This window comes from Rhinopithecus roxellana, chromosome 1 (genome assembly GCF_007565055.1).
Source record: "Rhinopithecus roxellana isolate Shanxi Qingling chromosome 1, ASM756505v1, whole genome shotgun sequence".
Lineage (NCBI taxonomy): Eukaryota > Metazoa > Chordata > Mammalia > Primates > Cercopithecidae > Rhinopithecus > Rhinopithecus roxellana.
The window spans coordinates 145,736,691-145,756,788 of record NC_044549.1 but is presented as its reverse complement, the minus strand read 5'-3'; the positions used below and the strand labels follow the sequence as shown (position 1 = coordinate 145,756,788).

At 38.0% G+C, this 20,098-nt stretch overlaps 1 protein-coding gene across 4 annotated transcripts in view; it reads left to right on the top strand.

Moving 5' to 3' along the window:
- The window catches only part of SPTSSB (serine palmitoyltransferase small subunit B), a 34,465-nt gene extending 15,645 nt beyond the window's left edge, over nucleotides 1-18,820 (top strand). Inside the window, exons 2-4 of one of the 4 annotated variants that reach the window (XM_030932101.1) lie at nucleotides 1,997-2,089; nucleotides 12,124-12,262; nucleotides 17,262-18,820. In XM_030932101.1, coding sequence (XP_030787961.1) covers nucleotides 17,294-17,524 — 231 coding nt within the window. In that variant the 5' untranslated portion in view covers nucleotides 1,997-2,089; nucleotides 12,124-12,262; nucleotides 17,262-17,293 and the 3' untranslated portion in view covers nucleotides 17,525-18,820. Of the gene's footprint in view, nucleotides 1-1,996; nucleotides 2,090-11,074; nucleotides 11,114-11,824; nucleotides 11,882-12,123; nucleotides 12,263-17,261 lie in introns of those variants that run through there. The other 3 variants (XM_030932096.1, XM_030932119.1, XM_030932112.1) reach the window with 3 other exon arrangements.
- The last annotated feature ends 1,278 nt before the right edge of the window (nucleotides 18,821-20,098 follow it).

Below are 20,098 nucleotides of genomic sequence, written 5' to 3'. Positions count from 1 at the left end.
CCTGTTATTGGTCTATTCAGGGATTCAACTTCTTCCAGGTTTAGTCTTGGGAGTGTGTACGTGTCCAGGAATTTATCCATTTCTTCCAGATTTTCTAGTTTATTTGCATACAGGTGTTTATAGTATTCTCTGATGGTAGTTTGTATTTCTGTGAGATTGGTGGTGATATCCCCTTTATCATTTTTTATTGCATCTATTTGATTTTCTCTCTTTTCTTCTTTATTAGTCTTGCTAGCAGTATGTCAATTTTGTTGATCTTTTCAAAAAACCAGCTCCTGGATTCATTGACTTTTTGAAGGGTTTTTCGTGTCTCTACCTCCTTCAGTTCTGCTCTGATCTTAGTTATTTCTTGCCTTCTGCTAGCTTTTGAATTTGTTTACTCTTGCTTCTCTAGTTCTTTCAATTGTGATGTTAGGGTGTCAATTTTAGATCTTTCCTGCTTCTCTTATGGGCATTTAGTGTTATAAATTTCCCTCTACACACTGCCTTAAATGTGTCCCAGAGATTCAGGTATGTTGTGTCTTTGTTCTCATTGGTTTCAAAGAACATCTTTATTTCTGCCTTCATTTTGTTATGTACCCAGTAGTCATTCAGGAGCAGGTTGTTCAGTTTCCATGTAGTTGAGCGGTTTTGACTGAGTTTCTTAGTCCTGAGTTCTAGTTTGATTGCACTGTGATCTGAGAGACAGTTTGTAATAATTTCTGTTCTTTTACATTTGCTGAGGAGTGCTTCACTTCCAACTATGTGGTCAATTTTGGAATAAGTGCGATGTGGTGCTGAGAAGAATATATTCTGTTGATTTGGGGTGGAGAGTTCTGTAGATGTCTATTAGGTCTGCTTGCTGCAGAGCTGAGTTCAATTCCTGGATATCTTTTTTAACTTTCTGTCTCATTGATCTGTCTAATGTTGACAGTGGGGTGTGAAACTCCCCCATTATTTTTGTGTGGGAGTCTAAGTTTCTTTGTAGGTCTCTAAGGACCTGCTTTATGAATCTGGGTGCTCCTGTATTGGGTGCATATATATTTAGGATAGTTAGCTCTTCTTGTTGAATTAATCCCTTTACTATTATGCCTTCTTTGTCTCTTTTGATCTTTGTTGGTTTAAAGTTTCTTTTATCCGAGACTAGAATGACAACCCCTGTCTTTTTTTGTTTTCCATTTGCTTGGTAGATCTTCCTCCATCCTTTTATTTGAAGCCTGTGTTTGTCTCTGCACATGAGATGAGTCTCCTGAATACAGCACACTGATGGGTCTTGACTCTTTATCCAGTTTGCCAGTCTGTGTCATTTAATTGGAGCATTTAGCCCATTTACATTTAAGGTTAATATTGTTACGTGTGAATTTGATCCTGTTATTTTACTTGTTAGTTGATGCCATTTCTTCCTATCATCAGTGGTCTTTACAATTTGGCATGTTTTTGAGTGGCTGGTGCTGGTTGTTCCTTTCCATGTTTAGTGCTTCCTTCAGGAGCTCTTGTAGGGCAGGCCTGGTGGTGATAAAATCTCTCAGCATTTGTTTGTCTGTAAAGGATTTCATTTCTCCTTCACTTATGAAGCTTAGTTTGGCTGGATATGAAATTCTGGGTTGAAAATTCTTTGCTTTAAGAATGTTGAATATTGACTCCCACTCAATTCTGGCTTGTAGAGTTTCTGCTGAGAGATCTACTGTTAGTCTGATGGGCTTCCCTTTGTGTGTAACCCAACCTTTCTCTCTGGCTGCCCTTAACATTTTTTCCTTCATATCAACTTTGGTGAATCTGACAATTAGGTGTCTTGGAGTTGCTCTTCTCGAGGAGTATCTTTGTGACATTCTCTATATTTCCTAAATTTGAATGTTGGCCTGCCTTGCTAGGTTGGGGAAGTTTGTTTTTATAACACATTCTAGACTTGTGAGAGATTATCCATCTAGGTGGTTTAATGACCTTTTACATGGGACAGAATGGTTTTAAAATTTGAAGACATCTTTTGGTTTATTTAATTCAAATCTTTATTTTGCAGATGAGGAAACATCTACCCAGAGAGGAGAAGTAAACCACACCGGATCATTTCGTGAAGGAGCAAGGCTGAAGACCCAGACCTGGACTTTTTTAGGCAAGTAAATTCTGATTATATCATGGAGGCTTCCTTTGAGAAGTCTGCCCCTTCTCACTGTGAGATGGTGTCATTAACACAATGAAGCTTCCAGTTCTCTCCTAAGCAGCCAGCAATCATTTATTATACACTAGATACTATATTGCCATTTGAGATGATACAAAGGAATAAAATGGGGCAATTAGCTTTAGTGATTTGGTGGTCTCAGCTTACGGATATTCCAAGCTCCTTTGAAACATGTGCAGAAAAATGTTTATACAAAATTTGCATACATTGCAAGGGGTCCATAGGACCCTCCCTGCAAGTCCTTGACCTCCAGGTTAAGAACTCCTGCCTAGAAAAGGCCAATCCCAGCACCAGTGCCAGTGTTAGAATTGCATAGCACCAGTTACTGTCTTATTTATGGGTCTAGTGGTTAAAGGCTGCTTGTGTTTCGATGAAGGGGCTGCTTGTGTTTCGACATCCTTCATCTTTTATTTAAATGGAGCAGCATCTTATCCTTGAAGACCTTTGGTACAAGAGAGGAATATATGTTCTAATAAGCATTTAATTAACCAGATCAGACAAATTCAGAGAAAAATATGGTAAAATGAAAACATTATTTTCAAAAAATTTTAACAATTAAAATAAAGATACCAATGTTTATAATAGAACATTAATTTTCTTTCTGATTCCTTTATTTTTAATAAAGAAAGAAAAGGAAGTAGAATTACAAAAAACACCTAGATACTACTAGCTGCCTGTCCACTTTTTTTCAATCTATAGTGAGTGACCTATAGTAAAAGTGACCTATCAGCCAATGGTAGGGGACATGGACAAAAAGAAACAGATTTATCTTATGAATGATTGTTTCCTAATCCTTCCCCTTTTGCTACAGTGTTTTAGGAGATTTGTAACTCTGAAATGGTTGGCAATAGTTTCTTCATTTAAAAATATTTTTGAAAGCTCAATATTACCTTAACATTATTGATAACAAGCCTTGATTTTACTAATTCAAAAATACTTGTAGGATGCCTGGCATTTGTAAAACACTGTAAGGTATTCAGCAAAGAACAGGTGCCATTGAGGTTGCTGAAGCCTGTTTGTCTCCTTTATGACAGCCACACCAAAATTGAATAAACATTCTGAAGAATAACCTCTCTAAAACTGGCTTTGAATTTAGTAACCAGTATAAGTCACATGCCCTGCCTTAAAAATGACCCCGTTCTCTTTCATTCTTTGCCTGGTAGTCATAATCTAGCAACAGCATATTAGCATAGTGTGGTAGTAATCATAATAGCTAACATTCACTTAGCTCTTCCTATGTGTTATTCTAAATATTTTATACTTTTTAATCATCCCAGCATTTGCCTGGATGAAGTTATCTTATTCCTATTCTCCAGTTAGAGAAACTGAGGGTCAGAGTGATTGAGTAACTTGGCCAGGGTCACAAAATTAGTAAGAACAGAGTTGGGATTCAAACCTAGACCAGACCAGAGCCCAAGCTTGTAACCACTTCACTATACCACCTATCAGCAGGATTCCCAGCCAGCTCTCCACATGGCCTCATGAGACATCGAGCCTGAGTTTCTTCATCTTCAAAACAGGGATAATTTAAGTTAGGCATCTAGCCATTGCCTACCACACTGGTACTGAAAACTGCTGTTTCTGCCAGGGGTCAGGGGGCAGTGGTGCAAGCCTGTATTCCCACCTATTTGGGAAGTTGAAGTCAGGAGGATCACTTGACTCCAGGAGTTTCAGACCAGCCTGGACAACATAGGAAAACTCAATCTCCAAAAAAAAGAAAAGTTTCTGTTCCCTGCAAACAGTTCACATTATAAGATTCTACCATTTCTAAGGAAGATATCTGTATTTGCTTCCTAGGGCTCTTGTAACAAATCACCACAGATTTAGCAGCTTAAAACAACAGAAGTTTGCTCTCTGATTGTCCCAAAGGCTAGAAGTCTGCAATCAAAGTGCTGGCAGGGCTGTGCTCCCTCCAAGGGCTCTAGGGAGAATTCTTCCTCACCTCTTCCAGCTCTGGTGGCTTTGGGCATATTTTTTTTCGGCTTGTGACTACATAACTCTGATCTAGCCTCTGTCTTCTCAGGGCCTTCTCTGTGTCTCTCTTTTAAAAACACTTGTCCTTAGATTTAAGGCTCATCTGGGTAATACAGGATGCTCTTTTTTCAAGGTTCTTAACTTTATTGAGCTACAAAGACTTCTTCCAAAAAGGTCATATTCACTGCTTCCAAGACATGGACATAGCTTTTGGGCAGCTAACATCCGACTTACTACAATATCCCAATATAAGTATTTTTATGTTTTGGAAGATTCCCTCTGGCATTCGTCCTGACAACAAGCCAGCTTTATTCAGAGGGAGTAAATCATTTTATCTCACCACTCCTCTGCTTTGCACTGGAAGCATGTGGGTAGCCATATGGCTGGGAGCAGGTGAAGGAGGATGAAGCCAACAGTAATATCTCCACACTGTTCTCAGGAGAATCAGAAATCCACTTGGCTAAATTATCAGTGAGAGGTTTTTCTTTTAGTATATCATTGCAGTAACTCACTTCTAAGTATAAGACTATAAAATCTAAGTAATTTAGGTGCTTAAAGCAACATGTTTTGACTGAATACTCATGAATTTGACTATAAACTCCTACTTTCCCTTCTACCTCCCCTATCTCTGTCTCTGAAACTATCTGACCTGGAATACATCAGTGTAACTAACCAAGCAGGGAAATGTCCCTTGATTCAGGGATTGGCAGAGAGAGCACCGTATCAATGCTATGCCTGTCTCTATGGCCTGATCTGCCTAGTTCTCCACTCTTTTCTTTTCCTTTTTTTTTTTTCTTTTCTTTTTGAGACAGAGTCTTACCCTGTTGTCCAGGCTGAAGTGCAGTGGCATGACAACAGCTCACTGCAGCCTCAACATCCTTGGCTCAAGCGATCCTCCCACCTCAGCCCCTCAAACTGTGGGGATTACCATGCCCAGCATCCACTCTTTTCTGTAAAAGCACTAATAACTGAGATACAGAAGCAGATCAACTGAGGACAATGAAAGGGCAACAAGCTAGATTACTACTGTCACAAAATCACATCTATGAAAGTTCAATGTTGTCATTCACCAAAATAAGAAAAACACTGACCTCATTGCCACAGCCTTCCAGACAATGTAATAAGAAATAAAGAATAAGCAGAAGTAGGAGAGACAAATAAATACATTTTATAAAAAGTTGTATAAACATGTCTATTCAATGTTACCCAAAACAGTGCAAAGGAAACGGACAATTAGTACTAGAAAACACTATTGGAAAGGTCTTGGCTGACCAGCTCCTTATACAACCAGATTTGCTTCAGCAGAACTCTGAGAACAACGTGCTCCTGACAGATCAATATTGTAGTAACTCACCTTTTTCACCCTCAAATTATTCACTGGATAAAGGTCTTCAGTTGCTGAAGATTCATAAAATGTAATAACAGTAGGTAGGGAAGAGAAAAAGGCTTAATTGTTCATGGTCAGGCTTCTAGCTCTTAAGAAAAACAAAGGCCTTGGAAAAAAAAATCAAGCCTTTCCTAAGGCAGTTAAGCATATCATAGAATTCACAATTCCCACAAGTACTGTAGAAGATTAAGCTTTTAGAATTTCACCGATGCCAAGAGTATACCTAAATATGTCAGCGCTCTTCTCAAGAAGGTTATTGGGTGTTTGGCTCTTCTGAGTTTTCCCCTTCTATTTTGACAACCAAGAAGGGAACCCCAATTGGGACCTCACAATTATTATTTGACTACTGTGAATAATGCTTCTATGAATGTGGATACACCTTTAATGACTTAGAAACAACTTTTAGTGGCTTTAATGCCATTGTTAATGTTGCAGTTTGTTCACTTTTTGCTTCTAAAAACAAGCTGGCAGCCCTTGACAAAAGGAAAAAGCCATTCAGAAGCTATATATTTTCCCTTTTCCTTCTTTAGATAACAACAAAGTTTCCTTTCTTCTTGAATAACATAGTTATAAAGAAGCTCCTCCTAAGAAATGACATTGTAGCTAAACCTTGACCTAGAAGCCATACTCTCCCTTCCAGTATTGCCAGAAATAAACAGGGACCCTTGTCCTGTTTCTATGTTAGGAAGTGAAAGGACATCAGGAGCAAGACAAGATGGACCATTCCCTTGTTACAAATTTCTCTTCCTACTCCTAATATCCACTCAGCATCAATGTATGTGGCACTCTTTTTATTTTCTAAATATGTATCTTCTTTTTGATAGCCACACAATATTGAGATTAATCTAATCCGAATTTAGTATTTTCTATATTATCATGAGAATTTTTGTTAAAGTCAAATTCCAAATTTTCTTTCCCAGCCAGAAGTTTTTCATTCATAAATTCCTCTGTAATCTATTAGAAGATGACCAAAAAAAAAGGACTGCCTTGAAATTGCAGTTACTCAACACATGCCATGTTGCACAATGACTTCAATTGATAGTTGGACTAGAAATACATGTTTTTGTTGTTGTTGTTGTTGTTGTTGTTGTTTTGCTTTTGTTAGTGTTAATACAAATGGAAGGCAATAAAATTGGTTCAGCCCAGGCCTGGTGGCTCACACCTGTAATCTCATCACTATGGGAAGTCAAGGTGGAAGGAATGCTTGAAGCCAGGAGTCCGAGACCAGCTTGGGCAACAAAGTACAAACTGGCCTCTACAAAACTGTTTTTTAAGGATTAGCAGGGCGTGATGGCATGCGCCGATAGTCCCAGCTACTTGGGAGGCTGAGGTAGGAGGATATCTTGAGCCCCAGAGCTCAAGGTTGCGATGACTGTGATCATGCCACTGCACTCCAGCCTAAGTGACAGAGCGAGACCTTGTCTCAATAAATAAATACAAAAATAAAATAAGGTGAGTTCAGGTAGCCACAAAACACTCTGTTCTTGTATATAACACAAAACACTGTATCAACAACAACTTGACTAAACTGTTAGTGAGACTTTTTCCTTCTAGTATATGATTTCAGTAAACTTCCAAGTATAAGATTATAAAATTTAATTAGAGTAACTTTGCTGCCTAAACCAATAATGTGCGTTGACTTACAATTGTTTGTTTCTTACTCTCTAAAGGGTCTATAAAATTATCCAACTAATGAATGTGTAGAGAAAGTTCCTTAATTGCCCTATAGTTGTTCAGTTTTCTTCCCTAGCTCTGATTCGTCATAAACTTTTTTTTTTTCAGCTTTCTCTAAAAACTTGGACTCCAAATCCTCACCTCTAGTCTGACTTCTGGTATGCACTCTACTGTCAACATAAGGAATTGGTTGCCAAAGGAAGGCTGGGGAGTATTCTAAGATGAAAAGGAAATTCTCCCCTAAAAGTTTAAACAAGGATCGAATTTACAGTGGGGCACAGAAAACATTGGGGTCACCCACAGAGAATGTAGAGCAAGATATCTGGAAACTGAGCAGCCAATAAACTGTGGTTATGTCTAATTCTTACACAGAAGCAATATGGGGTTTTGGCATTAATCAGATGAACTTAAACCACATTCATGTCTCTGATACAATAAGAAATTGCATGTCTTTGTATCTCTGAATCTAATTGTGCTTACATGAAGATGCAGCTTGTGATTAGGCCCCTGAGACAAGAACCATCATATCGGTTGTGCAGTGCACAGCCCACACAATGGTATGCGGTGGCCCTGCCCAAAAAAAACTGGACCATTTGTTTAGAGGTTCCAATACCTTTCAAGTAGTGGCTTGCAATCATGGCTACATACACGTGTGTATTTATTTATTTATTTTAAGGTACTAGACAATTCAATTAGTGAACATAAATAAGGGGTAGTTTTTTCCCCATCAAATATACAAATCACTCCATTGTTGAAGTAAGTGTTATATTCCACAAAGACTCTTTGAGTCTATAATTTCATGAAAACTTGCAAGTGGTTTAAAGTTTTACCAATCCACAAGTAATGACAAGACACTGCAGTTGCTGTGAGTATTACTATTACATCTAAAGAGCTAAAACCCATTCCAACTCTCCTTACTACATCAAACAGGCCTAGAGACAATTATCAATTATCCCAGTTTTACCCATGGAGAAACAGTGACACAAGAAGATTTTGGAATTTACCCAAAGACACAAATAAAATAAATAAATAGAAAGAGAGGAAAAGAACTGCAATAGAATTCAAGTCTTCAAGTGTCCAGGTGTTCCCATCCTGGAATTTTTCCCATTAGAACCACTTTTCTACCTACCAATCTTAAATTATTACTCACCTAGAGTAAGCACTTCTAAGAGCTATTTTAATAAGATTTAAAACTAATTCATAAGTCTTTCTTATTCCCCTGCAAAGTCCATTAACTTTTAGCATTATGAGAAAGTTAAAAAGCATTTGTTATACATTTTTTAAAAATTTAGCACCAGAACCCTTCCATGCTTCAAAAAATAAAAAAATAAAAACAGATTGTAGTGAATTATCACAAAACAATCTGTCTAAAACTCACTGCCTGAAAGCAGACAATGAGAATTCAGAAGCACCTTTTATGATCCCCACATTGTGCTGTGGAAATATTAAGTAAGTTTGAGTGGGCTTCCTGCCCTCAACCAACTTACAACTGAATCACTCAGTCAGCCAACAGGCCAGCTCACCAACCAGGCACTGGGGATAAAAAGATGAATGCCGTACATTCCCGGTACCCAAAGCCCTCATAGTCTTGTGGGGAAACAGACTGTGCATAACTAAAAATGTTGCTACAATGGTAACACATAAAAGAGAGTAATAATATTTTCCTTTGCAAGAGAGGGGTCTTCTGAGAATGTTTCAAAGAAGAAAGGACATAGAAGATATGCCTTAAAATAGCTTCTTTAAGTAATAGCTTAAAATAGGAGTTTATCTAGCAGAGAATGGGCACAAGAAAACTTCAAGAAAAGAAAAGAGCATGAATGAAAACATAGAAGCTTTAGAATGAATGGCATTTAGCAGGAGAGTTGAGAGACTTAACTGGAGAGGTGAAGAAATGAAACTGTGAAAGGCCTTAAACGAAGGTTTTATTTCATAGGAAATGGAGAGCCATTGAGGGCTTTCAAGAAGAGAAATGAATCTGCTAAGTTTGGACACTTAATTCTAGCAGTAGTTTAGAAGATTGTAAGGTAAAAAAGAGACAAGTAGTTAGGCTATTTCATTAGTGCAAGCAACAGATGGAGTGAGTCCACAGCACTATCCAACAAAATATTCTGCAATGTTGAAAATATTCTATATCTCTGCTCTCCAATATGCTAGTCACTAGCCATATGTGGCTATTACATACTAGACATTTAAATTGTCATGTGTGACTAGTGACTGCCATATTGGACAGTATAGAGACATCTTAGAGAAGCTAACACTTAAGCCTTAAAGTAGGATTTTTCCAACTGCAGGTTGCAATTAGTAGGTTAAGAAATCAATGTAGTAAATCACAATCAGGATGTTTTTAATGAAAGAAGAGAATAACAAAATAAGGTAGAATTAACTAGAATAGATAAGAATAAATATAATGGAACAGAATAGAATAAAAAATATCAGCATGCCCTGCAAAGTATTGAGAGATGTTCATTTCAGTTATATGACTCTCTCTCTCTCTCTCTCTCTCTCTCTGTCTCTCTGTCTCTCTCTCTCTCTCTCTCTGTGTGTGTGTGTGTGTGTGTGTGTGTGTGTGTGTATACACCATGGATCACAATGTAAGATGTATTTTTCCTCTCTATTGTGTTTAACAAATTTTAAAAGCCAGTCTCTTATATAAGGATATTACTCATCTATGTACATAGTGGGAAAAGTTTTCCAGATAGGAAATAAAGCATCAGCAAAGTTCACTGGAGTTTAGAATAGGGATAAATCTGAATCTTTGAAGGTTTTCCTAATTAATATTTTCTCTTTTGGATAGACTTCATTGTTTAGGACAGTTGTAGATTTACAGCAAAATCAATAAGACAATACAGGGAGTTCCCATATACCCCGCATCCAGTGTCCCCTTTAAAATCTTACATTAGTATAACGTATTCATTATAATTAATGAACTAATATTGATACATTACTATTAACTAAAGTTCTTACTTTACTCATATGTCCTTAATTATTACTTAATGCCCCTTTTCTGTTTCAGGATTCTATCTGGGATATCACATTACAATTAGTCATAATGCCTCCTTTAGCCTCCTTCAGCTATAACAATTTTTCACATTTTGCTTGTTTTTGATGACCTTGGGGGTTTTGGGGAGTACTGGTCGGGTATCTTGTAGAATGCCCCTCTACTGGAATTTGTCTGATACCTTTCTTTAGGTATCAGACATTAGGCTTTAGGCATTAGATTAGGCTGGAGCTATGGGTTACTACGAAGAAGACTACAGAGCTAAAGTGTCTTTTTTTACTTCATATCATGAAGACCTATTATCAACATGATTAATAATGATCAATGTTGGCCTTGATCATCTGGCTGAAGCAGGGCTTATCAGTTTTCTCTACTGTAAAGCTACTCATTTTTATCCCCATTTCCATACTGTGTTCTTTGGAAGGAAATCGCTATATTCCTAATTTTTTAAATAAATGAATTACTTAAAGGAGGGCTTGTGCTTGAGTAAGTCATATTAAGCTGTTTCCAAAGAAAGCTACTGTGAGTACAGAAAGAGTCTCTTTTTAGATACAGCATCTCTCTCTCTGCAACTGGCAGGACACTTTTATCACTTCTCAGATTTTCAGGTTCCAAATATGAAGCACCAAAAAAAAAAAAAAAAAAAAAAAAAAAATGAAGCTGAGTGATTGATGTAGAGTTCCAAAGTGAGTTGAGAAGGAGTTAACCCAAAAATCAACTTTAGGCCCTTCTGACTATTTAGTCCCTTATTCTGATATTCTAGAAGTAAATTTAAACCAAAATGTACAAAGTCTTTATTTTCCCCAGGAGAATAGCTACCTTTAGAATAAGAAATTCCTTAACGAGAAAATCCAATAACTTGGGGTATTTTTTTTATTTTTGGCAGGGGAGGGCTACGGATCACATCTTCTGCAATATTTCCAAGGTAAATGCCACTGTACCAAATCACCTGCTACGCCTCTTTCATTGCGGTTACCTGACTTCCTACCAGTGCTGTTCCCCAAAACAGAAAACAACAACGAAGAGCTCCCTGAGCAAGCCCAGCCAATACTTTTCCTGCAAGCTCCCCTCAGCAGTGTTCACATTCCATGACTCATACAGCAGTGTTCGTGTTACCACATGTGTTTTTTTTCTTTAATTGTTACATGTATTCACTTTCTTCTCCATCCAAGCCAGAACAAAGTCCTGCCCCTGCATAATATGAGTCATAAGTCTCAAATCTTCTCCCTCTCTATCTGAGAGAGGAGGTATAACTTTATCTCCTTCTCTACTGCACACAAATCTAATGAGAGGAAAATCATCACCCATTGATAAAAGAGTAGTAACAATCAGAAATAAGAAATAATCATTTCCTCTGCATTCCCAGCTATGAAATAACTTTTAGTGGACTTCCAACACAGAAACATTCAGTCTACAGCAGGTATTATCACACAGTCTCAGCGTGTCAGAGTCAAACTGTACCCAGGCCACTGTATCCCTGCCTGAAGACACATCACAGTCTGCTTAGGAGTGCCACTTTTGAATACACAATCTCATGAAAGATCTAAGAACATTTTTAAAGTCATCAAGTTTAGAGGAAGCTTTAAAAAAAAAAAAAGAATAAACTACTCTCTCCTTCTTTTCCATATATCGAAAGTCATCTTTTCAAAAGCACATAACTGAAAACAGGAGATGCATGGTGTGCCTGAATAAAGTAAGCATTTCAAGTTATTGGTTTAGCTTTGCTGAGATATAGCACTAGGTCTCTAAGGAAGGGGATAGATTAAGATCACATTTCATTGTGAAAATTTAGGACTCTAAAATGTTTGCTATCATCTAGTTCTAGGTTATCTCTGAATAATTAATTTCATGATATTTCTGCCATCTTATTTCCTCAAATGCAGCCTCTTTTTCTAGCTTTCTTAGCGTTTTTCCATGTCCTTTCCTCCCACTTAGTGCTCATTCCTGGGCCCTCGATCACTGCATGTTTGTTACATGGTCCAGTTTGCTGCTTCCTGGAAGAGCATCTCCTGCCTATAATGCCTTTGAGAATAAAGTCTTTCTGAAGCCATTAATATTCAGAAGGAGCCACATAGTAGTACTCAAAATGTATTCATTCAATGAATGAATGAATTCTCCTAACCACATTACTCATCAAATTGTCTAAAGTGGTTTTTTCCTTTTAATCTTGTATATAGTCCCATAGGAGATAAGAAAGTTGACTCACAGAAGGTAGAAATATATTACCTAAGCAAATCTAGAACCTAAAAATAGGGTGCATTCTAACAATAGATTGTAGCAGATGGTTCACCAATAATAACCAACTCTCGCTCTTCTCACCTTCTCATGATAAGAAATGACACACAAACTGTCTTTAAAATTGCTTATCATCAATAAGGGGAAAATGAATCAAAGAAAAAGAGACAATCAGTGCTTTCAAGAGATACTTCGCATGTCAGTTCTGGCTACTTAGAGGGATGAGATTGTGGAAACTGGCAAAAAAAAAAAAAATTTTTAATCTTAACTGCTTAAATGGTTAGCAGTGCAAAAGTATATTTAAAACAGCCAGATTTAAAGTCACTGCAGATTTAGGGTATTTGTGATCAAGATCTTACCATGTATCCACTGTTGGTTTTATACAGGTTGGTGTGCTTTTTATCTGCTGTTTCTTTTATTCAGTGATTGATTGATTGGTTTTTAGCAGTTTAAAACAATAGACATTAATTATCTTGAAGTTTCTATGGCTCAGGAATCTGGATACAGATTAGCTGGGTGCCTCTGGCTCAGGGTCTTTCTCAAGGCCATCATTAAGGTGTTGGCTAGGGCTGCCCAAGCAAGGAATTCTAATTTTAATAGAGAACGCAATAGCCAGGAAATTAATCAATGCATTAAAAAAAAAAATTAGAGTGTTTTGTTTTGTTTTGTTTTTGCCAAGATCTCACTATGTTTCTCAGGCTGGACTTGAAGTCCTAGGCCAAAGGGATCCTTCCCCCTGGCCTCAGCCTCTCTAGTACCTGAGACTATTGTCCTGCCCCACTAGGCCTAGCTTAATTAGTGCAGTTTGTATGTTTGTTTGTTTGTTTGTTGAGACAGAATTTTTGTCCAGGCTGGAATGCTTGTTGCCCAGGCTGGAGTGCAATGGCGAGATCTCGACTCACTGCAGCCTTTGCCTCCTGCCTCAGCCTCCCCAGCAACTGGGATTACAGGTGCCCACCACCGTGCCCACCACCATGCCCAGCTAATTTTTTGTATTTTTAGTGGAGACAGGGTTTCACCATGTAAGCCAGGCTAGTCTCAAACTCCAGAACTCAGGTGATCCACCTGCCTTGGCCTCCCAAAGTTTTGGAATTACAGGCGTGAGCCACCGAGCCCGGCAATTAGTGCAGTTGTAAAAGCCACAACAAGGCCAGGTGCAGTGGCTTATGCCTGTAATCCCAGCACTTTGAGAGGCAGAGGCGGGCAGATCACCTGAGGTCAGGAGTTCGAGACCAGCCTAGCCAACATGGTGAAACCCCATCTCTACTAAAAAAAAAAAAAAAAAAAAAAAAGATTAGCCAGGCATGGTGGCGCATGCCTGTAATCCCATCTACTCAGGAGGCTGAGTGAGGAGAATCTCTTGAACCTGGGAGGTACAAGTTGTAGTGAGCAAAGATTGTGCCACTACATTCTAGCCTAAGTGACAGAGTGAGACTCTGTCTCAAAAACAAACAAACAAACAAATAAATAAATAAATAAATAAGTAAATAAATAAAAATCCATGACATATAGACAAAAGTTAATAATATTTCTAAGTAAGCAATATTATCTCATTTGTAAAAGTGAAGAGTATTAAGAATATTTTAAACAGGTTCTCAGTACACTGTTCATTCTGAAACAGTAATGCCCAAGGGAAGAGTAGAGGTACAGATTTTCTGAAATAATTGGGCTCCAAAGTCATTTCAACTTGACTCCAGAATGCAGCGTTATCACATGAACTTAACGCCTCCTCCTCTCAAACCCACCACAGCATTGCCCTAACTCAGAGGTTGAAGATAAAACAGGTAACCTATCCAACTAGCCCCTATAGCTCCTGCCCTCACTCTGGCCATTCCCACCTCTTCAGTGTCATCACACTCCCTGCTCCCTTCTCCCTCAGTGGCCCCTCGAATCCAGCCTATGTCTTCCCACCTCCAACCTTTGCACATATTGTTCCCTCTGTCTTGGCTGTTCTCCCCACTTCACTGCCTATTCTATCTATTTGACTCATAATGATCCCTTGGACCTTATCTCAAAAGTCTCTTCCTCAGAGCTGTGCTTAGGTTTCCCACAGCCCCTTATACATAGTATTTTTCCTTTAGGGCACTTAAAGCCCGTATAAAAGAAGGCTTTCCACAGAGTCAGCCTTTTGCCCTTCCATCCCTTCTGCTGTGTGATGTACACAGCATTCAAGGCACCATCTTAGAAGCAGAGACGGAGCAGTGCCCTCACCTGACACCAAAACTGCTGGGCCCTTGATCTTGAACTTCCACCCTGCAGAACTGGGAAATAAATCTCTATTATCTATAAATTTCCCAGTCTAGGATATTTTGTAATAACAGCACAAACAGACTAAGGCACTCTCCTTCTGTCATTCATTTTCTCCAAGACCTAACCCTATTGACTTCTGCTGTTTCTGTGAAGCCAGAGCTGGGAGAAAGAACATTGGAGGTAACTTCTCACTGAAGTCCACCTACCAACTTAAATTTCATAATTTAAATTATTGAAGTAATTTAAATCAAATTATTTCGTTCTTACTCTGGCTTCTAGGAAAGATGGGAGGCTGACTTTTCATTCCATAAGAAAGTCAGAATGCTTCAGTTTTGTATTATCTATTTGTCTGGATTATCTTAGCCATTATTATAGATAACTGTGACCTGATCACACAGGGGCTTTCCATTTTACGTTTTTGTGAAAATGATCCTTGTCAAAATGGATCACTTCTTATGAAAGCCAAGCTGCATGAAAATCAGTAATAGCTAACTGTATTCTGCTTATGTTGAGACTATGAGTGCTCTATAATTATTTTTTTAAGTTGGTTACCTGTTATTCGTTCATCTACTCATTCCTTCAGCAAATACTTACTGATGACAATCTTTGTGCCATGCATTGTCCTAGCATCCAGTATACAAAGATCAATGAGAGTTTCCCCATAGCCTAAGGAGTCCACAGTCTTATAGAACAAATGCATCTTGCTTATACTCAAAAGAAAAAAGAGACATTTTCAGGTCAGAAGATAGAAATTATCTTAAAAAATCCTAACTGTGCTTTGAATAGTAAAAGTTAACAAAGTGAACTTTGATGATGTGACACCATCTTATTGTTAGGAGTAAGCAAAAGAGGCACAAAGATGATCCTGTATTTTCAGAGACACCCACCACTATGCCTATGAAAGTCTGCAGTATCTCCCAGGAAGCCTTTTTTTGTTTGTTTTTTCCTCTCCTTGAGACAGAGTCTCCCTCTGTCTCCCAGGCGGGAGTGCAGTGGCACAATCTCAGCTCAATGCAATCTCCACCTCCCAGGCTCAAGTCATCCTCCCACCTCAGCGCCCCCAACCCCCTCCCCCTAGTAGCTGGGATTACAGGCGGATGCCACTACACTCAGCTAATTTTTGTATTTTTTTAGTAGATATGGGGTTTTGCCATGTAGCCAGGCTATCCTCAAACTCTTGGCCTCAAGTGACCTTCCCACCTCAGCCTCCCAAAGTGCTAGGATTATAGGCATGAGCCACTGCACCCAGCCCCCAGGAAGCTTTCTAAAAAATGACTTCTTTCAGGGAAGTTTTACTTGTGGTTATAACTGTGGTCCTATCTGAAGACTAATGAAACACTAACGTGGTTTTTATAAGTTCTCTACTACAAAACCAAATGACCACCTAAAGGTATGCTTAGGGCTTCCCATTTGTTTTGGGGATCCCTAAGACCACCCACATGTCCAGTGATTCACCAGAAGGACTTATGGGAGTCAACATATATTTATCCACAGAGTGTCTATTCGTGAGCACATCAGAAGCATGTACATGAATTTCTCCAGATTCTGGAGCATTATCCACCGATTAGAAAGAAATTCAGCATTCAAAGTTTATATTGGGGCTGGTCATGTGGGCACACTTTGCTTGGCAATTAAAAATTCCAGACTACCAGAATACAGTAGATATTCACTATAAATTATATTGCTTGTACAGGTTAGGCACAGTGAATCTTCCTTATCTGTTAGGAAATGGAGAGAACATTCCAAAGGCCACGTTCTCAGCATGCCCTTCTGAAGAGTAGTAGCCTTGGGCTTACTATGTTATTTATTCTGTGCACACCACTTTTTAAATCTTCTGTTAGAATATATGTTGTAGGAAATAGAAAAGTTGACTTTTATTTCTCTTTGTATACATGGCTCAAGAAAACGAGGCTAACCTCAATTTTTAGGTACTGTTATCACTAAAGTTATTTCTAACAATTATCATGTTTAGATAGATATTACCATTACTAATAGTATTATTGCTGCCAATTTTAGTAGTAATTATTAGTAGTGGTGACAATACTATTAATTTTTATAGTTAATATAGTATGTATTATTTTACAGAATATTCATGTATTAATCATGTATTCACTGATCTTTAACTAATCTTTTTTTTTTTTTTTTTTTTTTTTTTTTTTTTTTTTTTTTTTTTTTTTTTTTTTTTTTTTTTTTTTTTTTTGAGACGGAGTCTTGCTCTGTCGCCCAGGTTGGAGTGCAGTGGCCGGATCTCAGCTCACTGCAAGCTCCGCCTCCCGGGTTCACGCCATTCTCCTGCCTCAGCCTCCCAAGTAGCTGGGACTACAGGCGCCGCCACCTCGCCCGGCTAGTTTTTGTATTTTTTAGTAGAGACGGGGTTTCACCGTGTTCACCAGGATGGTCTCGAACTCCTGACCTCGTGATCCGCCCGTCTCGGCCTCCCAAAGTGCTGGGATTACAGGCTTGAGCCACCGCGCCCGGCCTGCCTCTTTAACTAATCTTTGAAAGATTTTAACATGCTGAGATAATGAAAATTTAAAGAGATTCTTTGTTTGGTTCCTTATCCTCTAATCTGTTACATTCTTTAACAGGACAAACTTACTGCAACTTGAAGGACCCAACCATGGATTTGAGGCGTGTGAAGGAATATTTCTCCTGGCTCTACTATCAATACCAAATCATTAGCTGCTGTGCTGTTTTAGAGCCCTGGGAGCGATCTATGTTTAACACCATCTTACTAACCATTATTGCTATGGTGGTATACACTGCCTATGTCTTTATTCCAATCCACATTCGCCTGGCTTGGGAATTTTTCTCAAAAATATGTGGATATCACAGTACCATTTCTAATTGATCTTGTTCACGTTCAGTGAAATGGCATTGCATATTTATATATTGCTTACAACTTATTGATTTAGGTAACTATTGTGTCTTCCTTCACTATCTGACCTGAAAAGCACTCTCTTCTCTATGCACTCTTATATTCTGCCTTTCTGCCTGGAGCTTGAAATAGATGTCTCTTCAGTTTCTTTTGCACATGCTACATTGTGCATCAGACCATAGATAATACAATGACTTTACCTCACAAATCAAATTCTCTCAACACAAATCTATGAATTTAGTTTATTTAAAATCAGAACAATTTCCTACAAATTATTTTTGGAAAATAGGCTCATAACAGACCTACCAGAATCATACTTAAAGTGCTCCCTTGACACTTATTCTATACTGAAGGGTAAATTTTAAAAATGCTTTTTAGGCTACTGTCAGAAGTATCCTATCTTTGTTTATGATGTATAAAAAGATGTGAATAAATTATATGGAACCCCTAAGTCTTATTTTCTAGTAAACTGATGATACTAGAAATTCTTTTACTTCAAATGCAAAAGAGTAAACTGGAGGCAATTATTTCCTTTCATCCACAGTTCATGAATTGTTTTAAATGCTTCTTAAAGCCTGGCTTTATAACCGTTTAAAATCAACAATGTTGATTTTAGATAACCAAGTAAGTATTATAATACAAAATAATTTTAAGTGTAGGAAACTAAAGTATAATCAAAGTAAATTCAGATATTGTGATTTGTGGTATTGCCTTGCCTTGCATGATGCTGGGGGGAAAAGAGAAAGGAAATTGTTTTCTTTTTGTGCTTTTATTCAGTGGAGGGGGAAAAAAGCATGTATTGGGCCACAGGAAGAAAAGCTAGTAAGTAGGCTGGAAGTAATATTCTACCAGCAGGAACTCAACGGCTCCAGTTAAGTGCTTTGATATAGTGGTTCCTTTGCAGAGCCAAAACAAGATTTATTAAATTTCCTTCAAAGTGTTTATCTTTAAAACAAATATAAGGTTTTAATTATACTGCTGAAGCGAATGTGAATGCCAAAGACTAAGTTTTACAGTTTTGCTTTCCTCCCAATAAATATTAATGTATGTAATTCTAGAGGGTAAAAATGTAAATAGGTTTGAACAATATTTGCACCTTTGTTTGTGTTATGAAAACATTTTTTCCAAGGCGAGCTGGAGAGAAAGATGTTTGGCATGCCAAATTAACTTGCATGTTTGTTAAAAAAACAAACACATGCTTTGAAGAGAAACCAGATCTGAACATGTATTTGTTGAGTTTTGCAAAATAAAATTAATTTTGTAAGTAAATATCTATTTCCAGATTTACTTTGTTTTTCATGTTGCACTAAATATCTAGATGGTACATTGCACATTTCTCCCCAGCTTATCATTTTTTACTAATCCAATGTGGTAACTGGTCTTAAAATGGTAACAAAAACCTAACATTTATCAAGGGACTTCTCCACGCTGGACACATTTTCCATGTTCGAGTAGGTGCAAACGTCTCCTACTTACAGGTAAAGACCCTGAAACTTAAAAAGGTTACATTTCTTATTCAAGGTCGATTAGCTACCAGTAGCATAGCAAGGATGCAAATCCAGGTCAGGACCACACCAGGCCCTGCAAATATTTTGCACACGAAAGCCCAGGGGAGGACAAAATGAACAAATGAAAGTTGATGGGATGAGTGTCACCAACGTTTGAAAGTAGAACTCCATCAAATAAAAAGAAGAGCATTAGGAGACAGCCGAGGTTGGAGGAATGATAAGCCGAGGTCCCAGCTGTCACCTTTTTTGCTGTGCCTAGGATGCTGTGTTCACCCATTTCTATGCTTTCAAGGCCCACATGCCTATTTTGAAAGATTGCTTTCACTTCTAAATATTTAAAGAGAATTCTCAGTTAAGCATGAACTTGGATGCATTCCCAGTTCATAATGATTCAACACCCTTGTATACATGGACCCCGGCTGAGCACTCTTGGAATTCAATCACAAAGATACGGCATTGACCTTCTCAAAAAATCCTCCGTCTAAAAATAAGAGAGAGTTAAAATAAACATGAATAGACACAGCAAAGCTTAATAAAAGATTATTGCAAAACACCACCCCAAGATGTCACTTCGAAGGTGTTTCTTATGAGCGGTCAAAATAATAACACAGGGTCCAAAAAACATAATCAAAAATAGTTTGGGGGACAAAAACCTATCAGCATGTAGTGGGAAAGAAGAGTAAGCATTACTTTCCCTGCCTGCTAAGTTTATTTTCTAGACATGGCAGAGACATTCTTTACCTTGACCACAGTTTGCCTAGATTAGAAATACTTTTCATGTGTTTTTCCTTTGCTTCCATTACTTAGATATTTCAATGATGTGTACAGAACTTTAAAAACAAGAAAGGCCAAAGGTTCCGTGGTTGTAGTGAACTTGCATTTGTCACTCACCAAACGAGAAATTGTAAAATGTTCTTTCCCTGGTATTGGCCAAGTCAACAATTACTTTTATCTGCTTGTGCAACAAAAAAAAACACAAAATGTCAACATATCAGGCAGTTTAAATATCAAGACAGGACTAACCAATCTTCATTAGGTT